This window comes from Lodderomyces beijingensis, assembly GCF_963989305.1.
Source record: "Lodderomyces beijingensis strain CBS 14171 genome assembly, chromosome: 3".
Classification (NCBI taxonomy): Eukaryota; Fungi; Ascomycota; class Pichiomycetes; order Serinales; family Debaryomycetaceae; genus Lodderomyces; species Lodderomyces beijingensis.
The window spans coordinates 951,270-962,071 of NC_089972.1; the positions used below are offsets into that span (position 1 = coordinate 951,270).

Consider the following 10,802-nt stretch of genomic DNA (forward strand, 5'->3'; position numbering starts at 1 on the left):
ATATTGGGACAGCTATTGCGTGTACAAACTCAATTCCAAAGGAATAGAAGAGCCTCTGCCACTAGGATACAACTTCTGACCACCCTCGTGTCTACGGGGGTTAGGCAACGCATCAGCATTGACAAACTTGAACCGTGGATTCTCAATGACGATTTTCTTCCCCACTGAACTACTCGAGGCTGAGCCGTTGATTGTATATGTTTGCGCTGAGATTTTCCGCAACGACGAGCCGGCATTCTGTCTCAGCTCCAAGCCATCGTCGAGCAACATGCTCGAGGTCTTCTTCGGTGCGCCTCCAGGAGGGGGAGGAGGAGGTGCCGTCTTTTTGGCCTTGGGTGCCGCTGGCGTTGATCCTAGTGGTGGTGGCGGTGGTGCCAAGTCGGGCGTCTGCGGAGGTTCGGGGCTAGGGTCAATTGGTTCAAATGCCGGCGGTGCTACAGCTGGAGGAGCCCGGGGCTGTGAAATTGGAGTTGGGATATGCTGCACTGGGGGCTTGGGAGGGGCACTCGGAACCGACGCTGGTGGTGGCGCCGATGGCGCTGGAGGAGCTGGAGGTGGCGCGGGAGGCCTTGATGCGGAGGTTGTCCTTACTGGAGGCTTTCCGAAGGGCAGTGGCACTTGGCCAACAGGAGGGATGGGCGGATGAGGAATCGGGTCGCGTGTCGGCACACTTGGTGCCTTCGGTGCCTTCGGTGCCGCTTGTGGCGTGGGCTTCTTCTTCACCCCGTCGTCGGTGTTTGTAGAATATGAACCTTTGCTTCCGTCCACTACAAAACTGTCGTCTCTTTTTGCGTTAATTTGAGCCAAGAATGGGAGAGCTCCTCCAGCCGGTGCTTTCGGTGGCGAAGGTGCGTCTTGTTTGGTTGATGACGCCATGGGAGGTGGAGGTGGCGGACCAGGGGCCATGGGAGGCGGAGGAGGAGGACCAGGAGCCATTGGAATCCCGCTAGGTTTGGAGGAAGGTGGAGCAGGAGCAGGTGGTGCAGGTGGTGGTGGCGCCGAACCAGGCAAAGGTGGCGCTAGAGTTTTGGGAACTGGGGCTGATGGTATTGAAGGTGCAGCATTTTGTGTAGTAGATGGCGGCTTTGGCACTCCCGCAGGAGGCATCGACGGTGGCACTCGCGGTGCATTAGATTTCGGTATGCTTGGAGCTTGAGTTCCAGTATTCGACTTTAGATGTGTGTTTGACTCGTCAACGACGTTTCGGTCGTCTCGCTTTGCATTGATCTGAGCTAGGAATGGCAATCCTCCAGCAGGTGGAGTGGGGACGGGCAGTGGTGCCGACAGATTCAGACTCTGGCCCTTTGATTGCGGAAACGAAGGTGCAGGTGCTGGTGGAGCCGAGGACGGAATCGGAGGGGGTGTCGATGGCATTGGAGGAGGCTTGTCAACCTCCAGCATAGAGCTGATTGAGCTCTTTTGAAGGTGGCCGGCCTTTTTGGGTCTTGTTGGGGGCATCTTGGGTGGCATCTTTGGAGGCACTTTTTGCGGAGGAGCCATTTGTGGGACGGCCGGTGGCAAGCTTGGTGGTAAACTGGGAGGGGCACTTGGGGGCAAGCTTGGTGGAGCACTTGGTGGTAAGCTCGGGGGAGCACTTGGTGGTAAGCTCGGGGGAGCACTTGGTGGGATGCTCAGAGGAATGCTTGGAGGAGCGCTTGCAGGAGCGCTTGGGGGAGCACTCGGCGGAGCACTTGGTGGAATGCTAGGAGGTTGAGAAGGATGAGAAGGCCGGCTGCTTCTTGAAGGTCTAGACTGCGGAAGGCTAGGACCTGGAGCATTGGCCGTTGGAATCTTTGGTGCCGAGCTCGGTATCACCCCCGATCTATTATCGACGTGTTTCAATTTCGGCATTCCACCAGCAAAGATGTCGCCTAGTTGAGGAGCGCCGGTGGGCATCGACGGCACTGCGCTGCCTGGTGTCGAGCTTTGCAAGCTTGGAGGCCCACCAGCACTGGCTGCAGGCAGCTTTCCTTCAATGAAAGGCTTGGATTTATCAACAGTGACTGCTTTTTTCAACCTTGTTCCTTTCCGAATGTCTCCCAACAATGCGTTTCGTCCTGCGGATGCTGCGGCCGGTGGTCCTGGGGGTAGATTCCCCATCAGAGGCGGTGGTGGTGGAGGCGGACCACCCATTGCCGGAGGCGGTGGCGGTGGAGGAGGCGGACCTGCCATTGTGTGTTTGGTTGTTTCTTCTAAACTTTTTCTTCACCGATTCAAGTGCTTGAGTCGAACCCTGGTGTGCCTTGGATTGCTCGAGTCGGAGTGATAGTGGACTCTGGTGCTGGTGCAATATCGTGTAAGAAAAGCAACTCACGTTGCGCACGACCAGCACCACCAATATTCTTTTTGCAGTCATTTCAACCTTGTGGAAAGAGCAAGGGCTACACAGCCTACAATCAAGCAAACGGCCAATGAAATAAGCACTTGTAGTGCTTGAGATGAATCTATCTGTTCTATAATTCTATAATAATTGATTTTTTTGTTTTCCTCTTTCTTTATCGTCATTTAACACCCCAGGTTAAGTTGTCGTAACCAAATAGCCACGGTCCCACGGTATGCCTCACTACAATCATGGAAATCCCCACCATAAACTGGGTAACTAGTAAAAGTAGGCAAAGAGTGTCTTCTCTCATCGGGCCAAGCCACACCAATGCAAGATTGATTATTGTCATGTTACTGAATCTCACAACCTTGCCCAGCTTTGGGTCTCTCTCTAGCTTTATCAATCGCAATTTACCCAAAGACTTTAACATGACCAAGGCAATGGTGGATGGTGGTTTCTTCAACTCGCCAAAGCTGGGATACATGAGTCCATCTTCAAGGTTGAATCTTGGCAAGCGGTGTCTGGGGCATGGGACAATGTGGAATAGCTGCGGCACGGAGTAAATGAAATTCAATATTTGCGGAACCAAGAAAATGATCAAGGTTTTGGAAAAATGGCCCAATATTCCAACAATGGCAAACACCATGCCGCTGAAGTAGCAATAGGTATCGCCTACAAACACTTTTGCTGGATACCAGTTATATTGCAATAGGGCCAACGATACCCCCAAAAACGGAAGAATGAATATGACGGAAAACAAATGCGAGTCGTATGCTGCATGCGAGATGGTTGGCGTCAATAGATAGCAAAAGTCGTTTATCAAAAAAATTGCAGCCAACACAACCGATTGACCAACTTCGAGTCCGTTGACCCCAGCAAGAATGTTGATTGAGTTTGGCGAGAATATGGAGATTGCCGACATGTAGACGTAGTAAAAGACACCCAAATCTATCAACTTGGGCGCACTTGTCGGGATTTCGTAATCTGTTTGCAATGTTCTAAAAGACAACCCCGTGGTGAGGTTCACTATTCGATTGCCGAGTTTCACAAATACATTGATAAAATCCAACAAGCAACTTCCTCCGGGCAAGTCGGTGACAAACTGGGGAACCACGATGGAAGTGACGCTAAAGTCGACGTAGTAGACAATAAGCAAAGGCAACGACGCCACGGCAGGCAAGAAGAATTTATGCCTCCAGCGAATATCGAACAAGTCGTCTAGTAAACCCAACAACGTTGTGCTTTGCAAACACAAGACTCCGCTCAAATAAGCAGCTAGCTTGTTGTGGGGAAACAACTTGTTGTGCTCTAGTGATTGGTACTGGCTCTTGTAATTCTCCGTGACAACCTCGTCATTTGATATCGAGCCAAAGGACACCAAGTACTTGAAAAATATGAAGGGAATAAGCCCAAACATCAAGAGCAAGCACGTTGCGGCAGCGACCAAGCCCATTGTCTCCGGTATTTCGGGAACCGGCGGTTTTTTCGACATGTCTCTTCCCTTGAGGCCAACTTTGATGAAACTGGGACCAACGCGAGGGATCAATGTATGCGTGATCAAATACCCCAACGTGGCAAATGCCAACAGTGTCTGCAAGGGCTCATTCGGGGCAATTAGGGCAATCGCTCCAACTAGGATCGAGGCTTTGGCCAATGTACCCAACATAATGAGTGCTTGACTTGATTTGGGAGTTTGGGGTGGGAAGAAGGGAAGAAGGGACTGGCGATGTTACAGTAAGAATGGGCGAGATTTGACAATCTTGGGCTGGTAAAAAAACCATCACTACTACTACTACTACTACCACCGTCACCATTTGCACCAGCACCAGCACGGTCGTTATTAGCATCACCATTAGTACCACCACCACCATCACCACGCATTGAAAGTAATTTGTCACCCCAAATAATGAAGCCATTTGTCACAGGACATGAAGAGTTGATACATGACATCAAGTATGACTTCTACGGGAAAACCATTGCTACATCATCATCCGACCAGCATATAAAGACATTCGACTTGGACGCGTCGACCTCGTCATGGGTCCTCAATGACCTGTGGAAAGCCCACGACTCGCTGATTGTGCGAGTTTCATGGGCCCACCCCGAATTCTCGAATTCCAAATTGCTCGCATCGTGCTCGTATGACCGAACGGTGAAAATCTGGCAGGAACAGCCTGATGAAATGCACGGCTCGGGTCGAAGGTGGGTGCGAATGGCTACACTCAATGACTCGCATGGTCCAATATACGACGTTGTCTTTGCGCCCAACCATTTGGGGTTAAAGCTCGGATGCGTGGGCAGCGACGGCATATTCAGGATCTACGAGTCCTTGGAACCGAACGACTTGACCAACTGGAGTCTAACGACAGAACTACCAGTTCTCAGCCACCAATTGCCCGCGAAAACGTTGCAGAGTAGTTTCGGCATCGAGTGGTGCCCTTCGAAATTCACAGAGACTGAAAAGTTTATAATTGTTGCGTTGGACCAAGGGTTCATTTATCAAGGCTCTCCGAAACAGGGTGAAAACAGAGACGATAATAACGGCAATGAAAAATACGTCAAGATCTGCAGTCTACCAGAACATAATGGCTTAATTCGGTCAGTAAGCTGGGCGCCATCCATGGGTCGCAGTTATCATCTCATTGCAACGGCGTGCAAGGACGGGTTTGTGCGAATATTCAAGGCCACGGAAGAGGCAGCTGGTGATTTAAAGATTGAAGAGCTAGCGAAGCTCGGCGACCACAAATCGGAGGTGTGGAGGGTCAACTGGAACATGACTGGTACAATTCTCTCCTCGGCTGGAGACGATGGCAAGTTGAGGCTATGGAAATGCAACTACTTAAGCGAGTGGAAGTGCATGAGCGTGATCAACACCAGTAACCGATCAGATAGCCGTGGTGTGGAAAGTGAAACTAGTCAGCCTCAGTAGCGAACATCTCGTTTCTTGCTCAATTGGTTCCACATTTCCTCTTCTTCGTGGGCTTCTTCTTCTTCTCGCTTACGTTTTTGGTCCTGCTCTTCTTTATCTACTTCATCCTCATCGTCGAGGATAATCAACGAACTGATCTCGACCCCGAGGTAAATCTTGGCCAATAGTTCCCTGTCGTCGGTATTGAACGCTCGAAGGTACCTATCGAGACCACCAAAGGCTGCAACGTTGTCGTATACTTGTACTGCAAATGTTGCACCGGTATTGCCTCCCGCGAATTTCCCTAGAAGCCTGGGAACGGGCTTGATAATGTCGCCAGCAGACGCCGAGTTGGTTTTGAACGCCCTCTTGTCGATTTGAGAAAGAGAATACTTGGCAATCAAGCTGTGCGTGTCTGTAACAACCACTTGGGTCTGTTCGTCGTCGGCAAACGCCAACCTGAGAATAGCTGAGTCCGTGACTTGAAAATCGTTGGTTGGCTTGCGTCCATGCGCCATGTCGTAGAGTCGCAACTGACCATACCTTGTCGAAGTGATGAGCTTGTACTGTCCCTTTTTGGCTGCGTTGTCGAAAAACAATATGTTGGTAATCCAAATAGGCACTCTTAAATCCAAGTGGTCATTCCTGACATTTTTCGCTTTAAAGATGGTTTTGGGCTTTAACGCACACTTGTAGTCACCTTTGAATACATTACTGTTCAATTTCGAGTCAAAGAGCTCCACTATTTGAAGATCGTTTTCTTTGCCTCCGTAAGCAACAACATTTTCCTGGTGCTGGTTAACTGTAAACGCACTTATGGGGCCTGTACGTGGCACGTCCAACTCAAAGGGTTCAAATTCAAGATTACCAAGGTAGAGCAAAAAGACTTTGCCTGACTCGTAAGCCAACAACACACTATCCAATTTCTCAGACTTGCACAAGGCGACTGGTTTGTCGTCCTTTTCGATGGGTATCTGGTAATCCTTGATATGTGTGAAAAGCTCTTGTTCTTGCTCTTGTTCTTTTTGTCCCTCCTCTTTCGTTTGTTCAGCCTCTTCAAAATCATATATTGACACAACTCCGCCATATCTCGAGGCTATGAGGTACTGGTAGTCATAGTTGAGTAAATGTGCAATTCGTGTTTTATAGCTAGAATTGGGTCTAGCCAAGCAATTCTTCACTAACAGGGGGCCTGTGGAGTCCTTCTTCGAGGTGTCAGTGCCTTTTTTGAATACAACCAATTTTGCTGCTCCAGTATCGTCTGAAGACACAAGAACTTTCATCTTGGATCTTTCACTAGAGCTTGGGTTCAATCTGTAGATGGGCTACAGATGAACTCTCTGGTGTGAAAAAATACGCATCTCAAATCTTAAACCAGCGCTACCGAGGCATCTCTGGTCTTTTTTTGCAGCTTTCGATCCTGAACTTCCCTGGGGCCGTAATCTGGTAGAAGATAACGATGGTCCATTGCGAGAGAATAATTCATTGAGATGATGATCCTGGTTGTGGAATTGGTTTCTAAAAACCGTCCGAGTCTTGGTTTACGCGAGTTTCCTGTTTTTTTCCTGTTTTCTCCCCTCCCCAGAGTAAAGATTTAAGACCTCGATGATGCCAAATCTCAAGCTGTGTTTTTTTTTCATGAAGATTGTAATCACAAACTAAGATCCTTGCAAACGCCTTTGTCGTTTTAAGGCGCCGCTTGCTAGAATTGTGCCTTCCGTCTTTTTTTAGTATTACATCTCGTTACAAGATCTGATGAGATCTATAAAGAGTTGCATATACCTTTACTCTCTAAATACTTATCATCTTCAACTCCGTCAACTCAATGGTCCCTTGGCCCAGTTGGTTAAGGCGTGGTGCTAATAACGCCAAGATCAGCAGTTCGATCCTGCTAGGGACCACTCGATTTAATTTTTTTTTTTTAAGTTTTTCCTATGTAATACCATGAGGTAATAGAAAGCGTAGTCTTTAGTGGCATTGTAGTTGAAATGTCAAGATCTCTCAACGCGGTTATGGTTGGAGGTTTGACGTCGTCATTCTTGAAGTGTTATCTGATTTCATTCTCAGTGTTCTTGTTTGTTCCTTTATTTTGGGGGGGTGGGGAACGGAGGGTATCTCGCTAACGCAGGGTCAAATCCCACAGAGCCTTTATTTTTTATTATTTATCAACCATAATGGTAGTGAAAACCGAGCAAATATCCCATGGATCTAATGGCGAATTGAGTAATGATGTAAGTTCATACTTTGTTTATCCGTCGTACTGCTCTTGCTACTACTGCTATTTCTCCTCGTTATTACTAACACGCAATGAAGGCAGAGTGGACGTCGAGCAAGGAACACTTGTTGGTGGAGTACTTTCAAGTTTACATTTCGCAGTTGAAGGACATTCAGAATTTCTACTCCAATATAGATTGGGAAGCAGTGACTAAGCTCGTTGGAGTCGACGATTTGGAGTTTTTGCAGCTACGAGTGGATGAAATATTTGATGCAAAAGTGCTTGTGTACGAGGAAGAATCCGGGGTGGTTTCGGTGCGATTACCACTGTGGAGTACGGATGGTATGGCCTGCTTTGACAAGGAAGTAGCTCGTCTAGTGGACGAAGTTGAACTACAGGGGTTTAAGCAAAAGCCTCGCAACAGCGGGATTGAAGCAAGCCGAGCACAAGCTCGAGATCGAGCTGGCAATCCCGCTAGCAGTCCAGCTAGCGGCAATCCAGCTCGCATGCCCGAGTTAACTACTCAGCAGAGGAGACTATCCTTGGAACTAATGAAACCGCGTCCCAAGCTATTTGGATCCAACGGCGGACCTCAGATGACGACTTCTGCAGCTGCCGGCACTACCAATGTCAATGTCATGGCAAACGCCACCGCAAACGACTCGGCCAAATTGAAAACACTAGAACGGAAACTACTAAACAAGGACCCACGAAGGCCTGGGGCCGATTTGCGAACACGACTGAAACGTACTTCTGTCATGGGAGATAATTTGCCCACATACATTTTAAACCAATTGTCTAAGCCGCGCATTGTGATCAGCAACACGCCCAAGTTCCCCCTCCACCCGATCCACAGAAACCCACTGCCGTCGCATTCGATTAATGCCGAGATTTCACGAAAGCTGACGCGGATGCAGAACCTATTGGCGAATTCGCAGTCACTATACGCTCGCCTGAATGAAGCGCGTTCGAACGAAGTCGACTCGACAAATGTTTCGGAAATGGACTGGAGGATCCGCTACGACACAGAGGATGACGAAAAGGAGTATATCCTGCCCGACCTGTTGGCAAGGATCTACGGCTTGCAGTTTGACGATGACGAAGAGGAAAATGAAGACGAGGAAGAAAATGATTTTGTGGACCTAGAGGAGAGCGGAGACCTTGAACAGCGAGATGACGACGAAAATGATTATCTATTCAACGTTTAAATCAAAACCTCCCCCCCCCCCCCTCCAAAAAAAAAAAATAAAGAAAGTAAAGTTGTTCATGTTTGGAGTAGAACAATTTTCTCTTTTTTCTTTTTGATCCAAGTTAGCACATACTCATAAGTCCAGAGAGAAAGTGCACTTGTTGGCGCAGTCTTGATAATGCTGACCCCGTAGCCCCTGTAAAGTCCAAATATCCCTTCTCTCTTGATCATGTTGACAAAGATGTGGAACGCGCTATGGTATTTCTTCCCGTACACAACCGAGTACATCTGACATCGTTTCCTTAGCGTGTCGAGCGGGAAAGTGATTCCCTTGGAAACGGCCCCAGCAATGAATCCACAGATACCTTCAATGAATGGCACATGTTTGTAATCTGCCGAAAAATCTCGTGCCAACTCATAGGACCAGAACATGAGCCCCGTCATCAGTGCAATCGAAACCACCGCCGGCGCTATCCCGGAAAACATCCCCAGGACGCCTTCAATCTTGACGATGCGGCGGATGGTGCCCGTCATCGACACCAAGTTTCTCTTTCGATTCGCCACGAGCCGCGTCCGCAAGAGATCAAACGGGTACGTGACCAACGTGCTCGCGACCCCAGCCCCAATCCCCGCCATCAACGAATGCGACGCTGACGATAGTCGCACGCCATAGCTGTCCTCCACACGGGAAATGTTCTTGCTCAATATCGAATACGACGTGAACTGCACCCCGCCGTACACGATGTACAAGATCTCGGCGGGCACGTTCCCCTTCCACAACGCAATCACGCCTTCCTCCCGCAACAAGTCCTTGACAACGGTGGCAATTGTCTTGCGGTGTTTGAAAGTCTTGGATTGGAGCTGTAGTCGGATCTTGACAACGTCCAACGGCGCAGTTATCGCCCTCGCGACGCCGCCCGATATCGACCCGGCAAGAAGAGCTTCATACGCTGACACGTCGGACCCTCGTTTGAGATGGTCTTGTCGTTGATGTGGGCTCATGCTCTACTTTCTTGGGAAATTGAATCTCTTTTCCTTTTACTGGTGGGGTGAGATCTTGGTTTGGTCGGGGATCGATAAGCTCTAGATCGTCTAACGCATCAAATTTATTATCTACGTCGCTTGGTTTTTCGTGTGATGGCCCGTGCGGCTGCCCCCCTCTCTATTCAACATCACGAACGCAGGACCACCCATCAAAGGCGAACTACGACCTTTTTACAACGTGCTTTTGAACAGACGCGTCTTTTCACCCTTTTCATCGTCATTTGAGCTTCATGGTTTCGAGTAGTCCGCCACGTACGCCAACAAAATCGTATTCCACGCTCAATCGCTTGGTATCCAAAGTCAAGGCTCTCGATAGTGTGCTCTATTTGCACTTTGCGAGCTCGGTCGCTAGTCCCCAGCTACTGAAAGTTCTCGAGCAGGCATCGACGTTGCTGGCGACGCCGATCGTGGTGGAAGACATCGAGCAGATCCTAGCGATCGCGCCGATTTACCAGCTCGTGCGGACACAGGATGGAGTAAGGGTCAAGTTCACCAGTTTCGCTGAGGATAGAGTTGCGATTATCACCCTGCAATTCAACAAGCGCAGCTCTTTAGAGGCAACAACACCACTATCATTGAGGTCCGCATCGCCAAGGAAAATCACCAAGCCACGGTCATCCAGCTCCTCGCCGACAAAACGGCAGAGCTTCGCCAGCTTGAAGAACACAAGGTCAAGATTCGAATACTCCGAGAAGGACGCGCAGGTGGAAAGCACCAAAAACAGCGGCTTATCGTTGCTTGAACGCATCAAATTGAAAGAGAAATTAGCCAACGAGGGTCCCCCCATCACGCCCGAAATGAAATATACCGAGTATCTTTGGGGCAAAGTTGGTCAAGTCTACGATGTCATCAACCAGCTCTATCGAGAGCAAAACTTTGAAAATTTCAAAAGTTTCTCTATGACGCACGTGGTGAAGGTCGTTCAGGATAGTATTGATCACCCGATTAATGAACGGGAGGTGAATGATGTCGTTAGGCTTATCACTTTGAAGTTGCACAAGTTTAGCTTGGTTGAACGGCAGAGCGTTCTTATTTTAAAAGTGTCGAATTTGGATCGAGAGGAAGATCTACGGCTATTGAAAACACTACAGTGCTCCTTGTAAGGGAAGGGGGGGGGAAGGAC

General features: G+C 49.0%; 7 protein-coding genes across 7 annotated transcripts; 3 read left to right on the top strand and 4 right to left on the bottom strand. All coding sequences in view use genetic code 12, as the record gives it.

The window, feature by feature from the left end:
* Nucleotides 1-12: 12 nt before the first annotated feature.
* Nucleotides 13-2,172, bottom strand: LODBEIA_P24900 (uncharacterized protein; the record flags this gene model as incomplete). The annotated part of the gene is made up of 1 exon (XM_066972495.1): nt 13-2,172. One exon carries the CDS (start codon nt 2,170-2,172, stop codon nt 13-15), a length of 2,160 nt encoding a protein of 719 aa, XP_066829428.1.
* A 329-nt stretch (nt 2,173-2,501) lies between these two features.
* LODBEIA_P24910 (uncharacterized protein) lies at nt 2,502-3,989 on the bottom strand (the record flags this gene model as incomplete). Its single annotated transcript, XM_066972496.1, has 1 exon — nt 2,502-3,989. One exon carries the CDS (start codon nt 3,987-3,989, stop codon nt 2,502-2,504), a length of 1,488 nt encoding a protein of 495 aa, XP_066829429.1.
* Nucleotides 3,990-4,229: 240 nt separating this feature from the next.
* On the top strand, nt 4,230-5,215 carry LODBEIA_P24920 (uncharacterized protein; the record flags this gene model as incomplete). The annotated part of the gene is made up of 2 exons (XM_066972497.1): nt 4,230-5,137; nt 5,212-5,215. 2 exons carry the CDS (start codon nt 4,230-4,232, stop codon nt 5,213-5,215), a joined length of 912 nt encoding a protein of 303 aa, XP_066829430.1.
* Nucleotides 5,216-5,245: 30 nt separating this feature from the next.
* Nucleotides 5,246-6,514, bottom strand: LODBEIA_P24930 (uncharacterized protein; the record flags this gene model as incomplete). Its single annotated transcript, XM_066972498.1, has 1 exon — nt 5,246-6,514. One exon carries the CDS (start codon nt 6,512-6,514, stop codon nt 5,246-5,248), a length of 1,269 nt encoding a protein of 422 aa, XP_066829431.1.
* A 1,024-nt stretch (nt 6,515-7,538) lies between these two features.
* On the top strand, nt 7,539-8,654 carry LODBEIA_P24940 (uncharacterized protein; the record flags this gene model as incomplete). Its single annotated transcript, XM_066972499.1, has 1 exon — nt 7,539-8,654. One exon carries the CDS (start codon nt 7,539-7,541, stop codon nt 8,652-8,654), a length of 1,116 nt encoding a protein of 371 aa, XP_066829432.1.
* Nucleotides 8,655-8,710: 56 nt separating this feature from the next.
* LODBEIA_P24950 (uncharacterized protein) lies at nt 8,711-9,637 on the bottom strand (the record flags this gene model as incomplete). The annotated part of the gene is made up of 1 exon (XM_066972500.1): nt 8,711-9,637. The coding sequence occupies one exon, from the start codon at nt 9,635-9,637 to the stop codon at nt 8,711-8,713; it is 927 nt and encodes a 308-aa protein (XP_066829433.1).
* A 272-nt stretch (nt 9,638-9,909) lies between these two features.
* LODBEIA_P24960 (uncharacterized protein) lies at nt 9,910-10,782 on the top strand (the record flags this gene model as incomplete). The annotated part of the gene is made up of 1 exon (XM_066972501.1): nt 9,910-10,782. One exon carries the CDS (start codon nt 9,910-9,912, stop codon nt 10,780-10,782), a length of 873 nt encoding a protein of 290 aa, XP_066829434.1.
* Nucleotides 10,783-10,802: the final 20 nt, after the last annotated feature.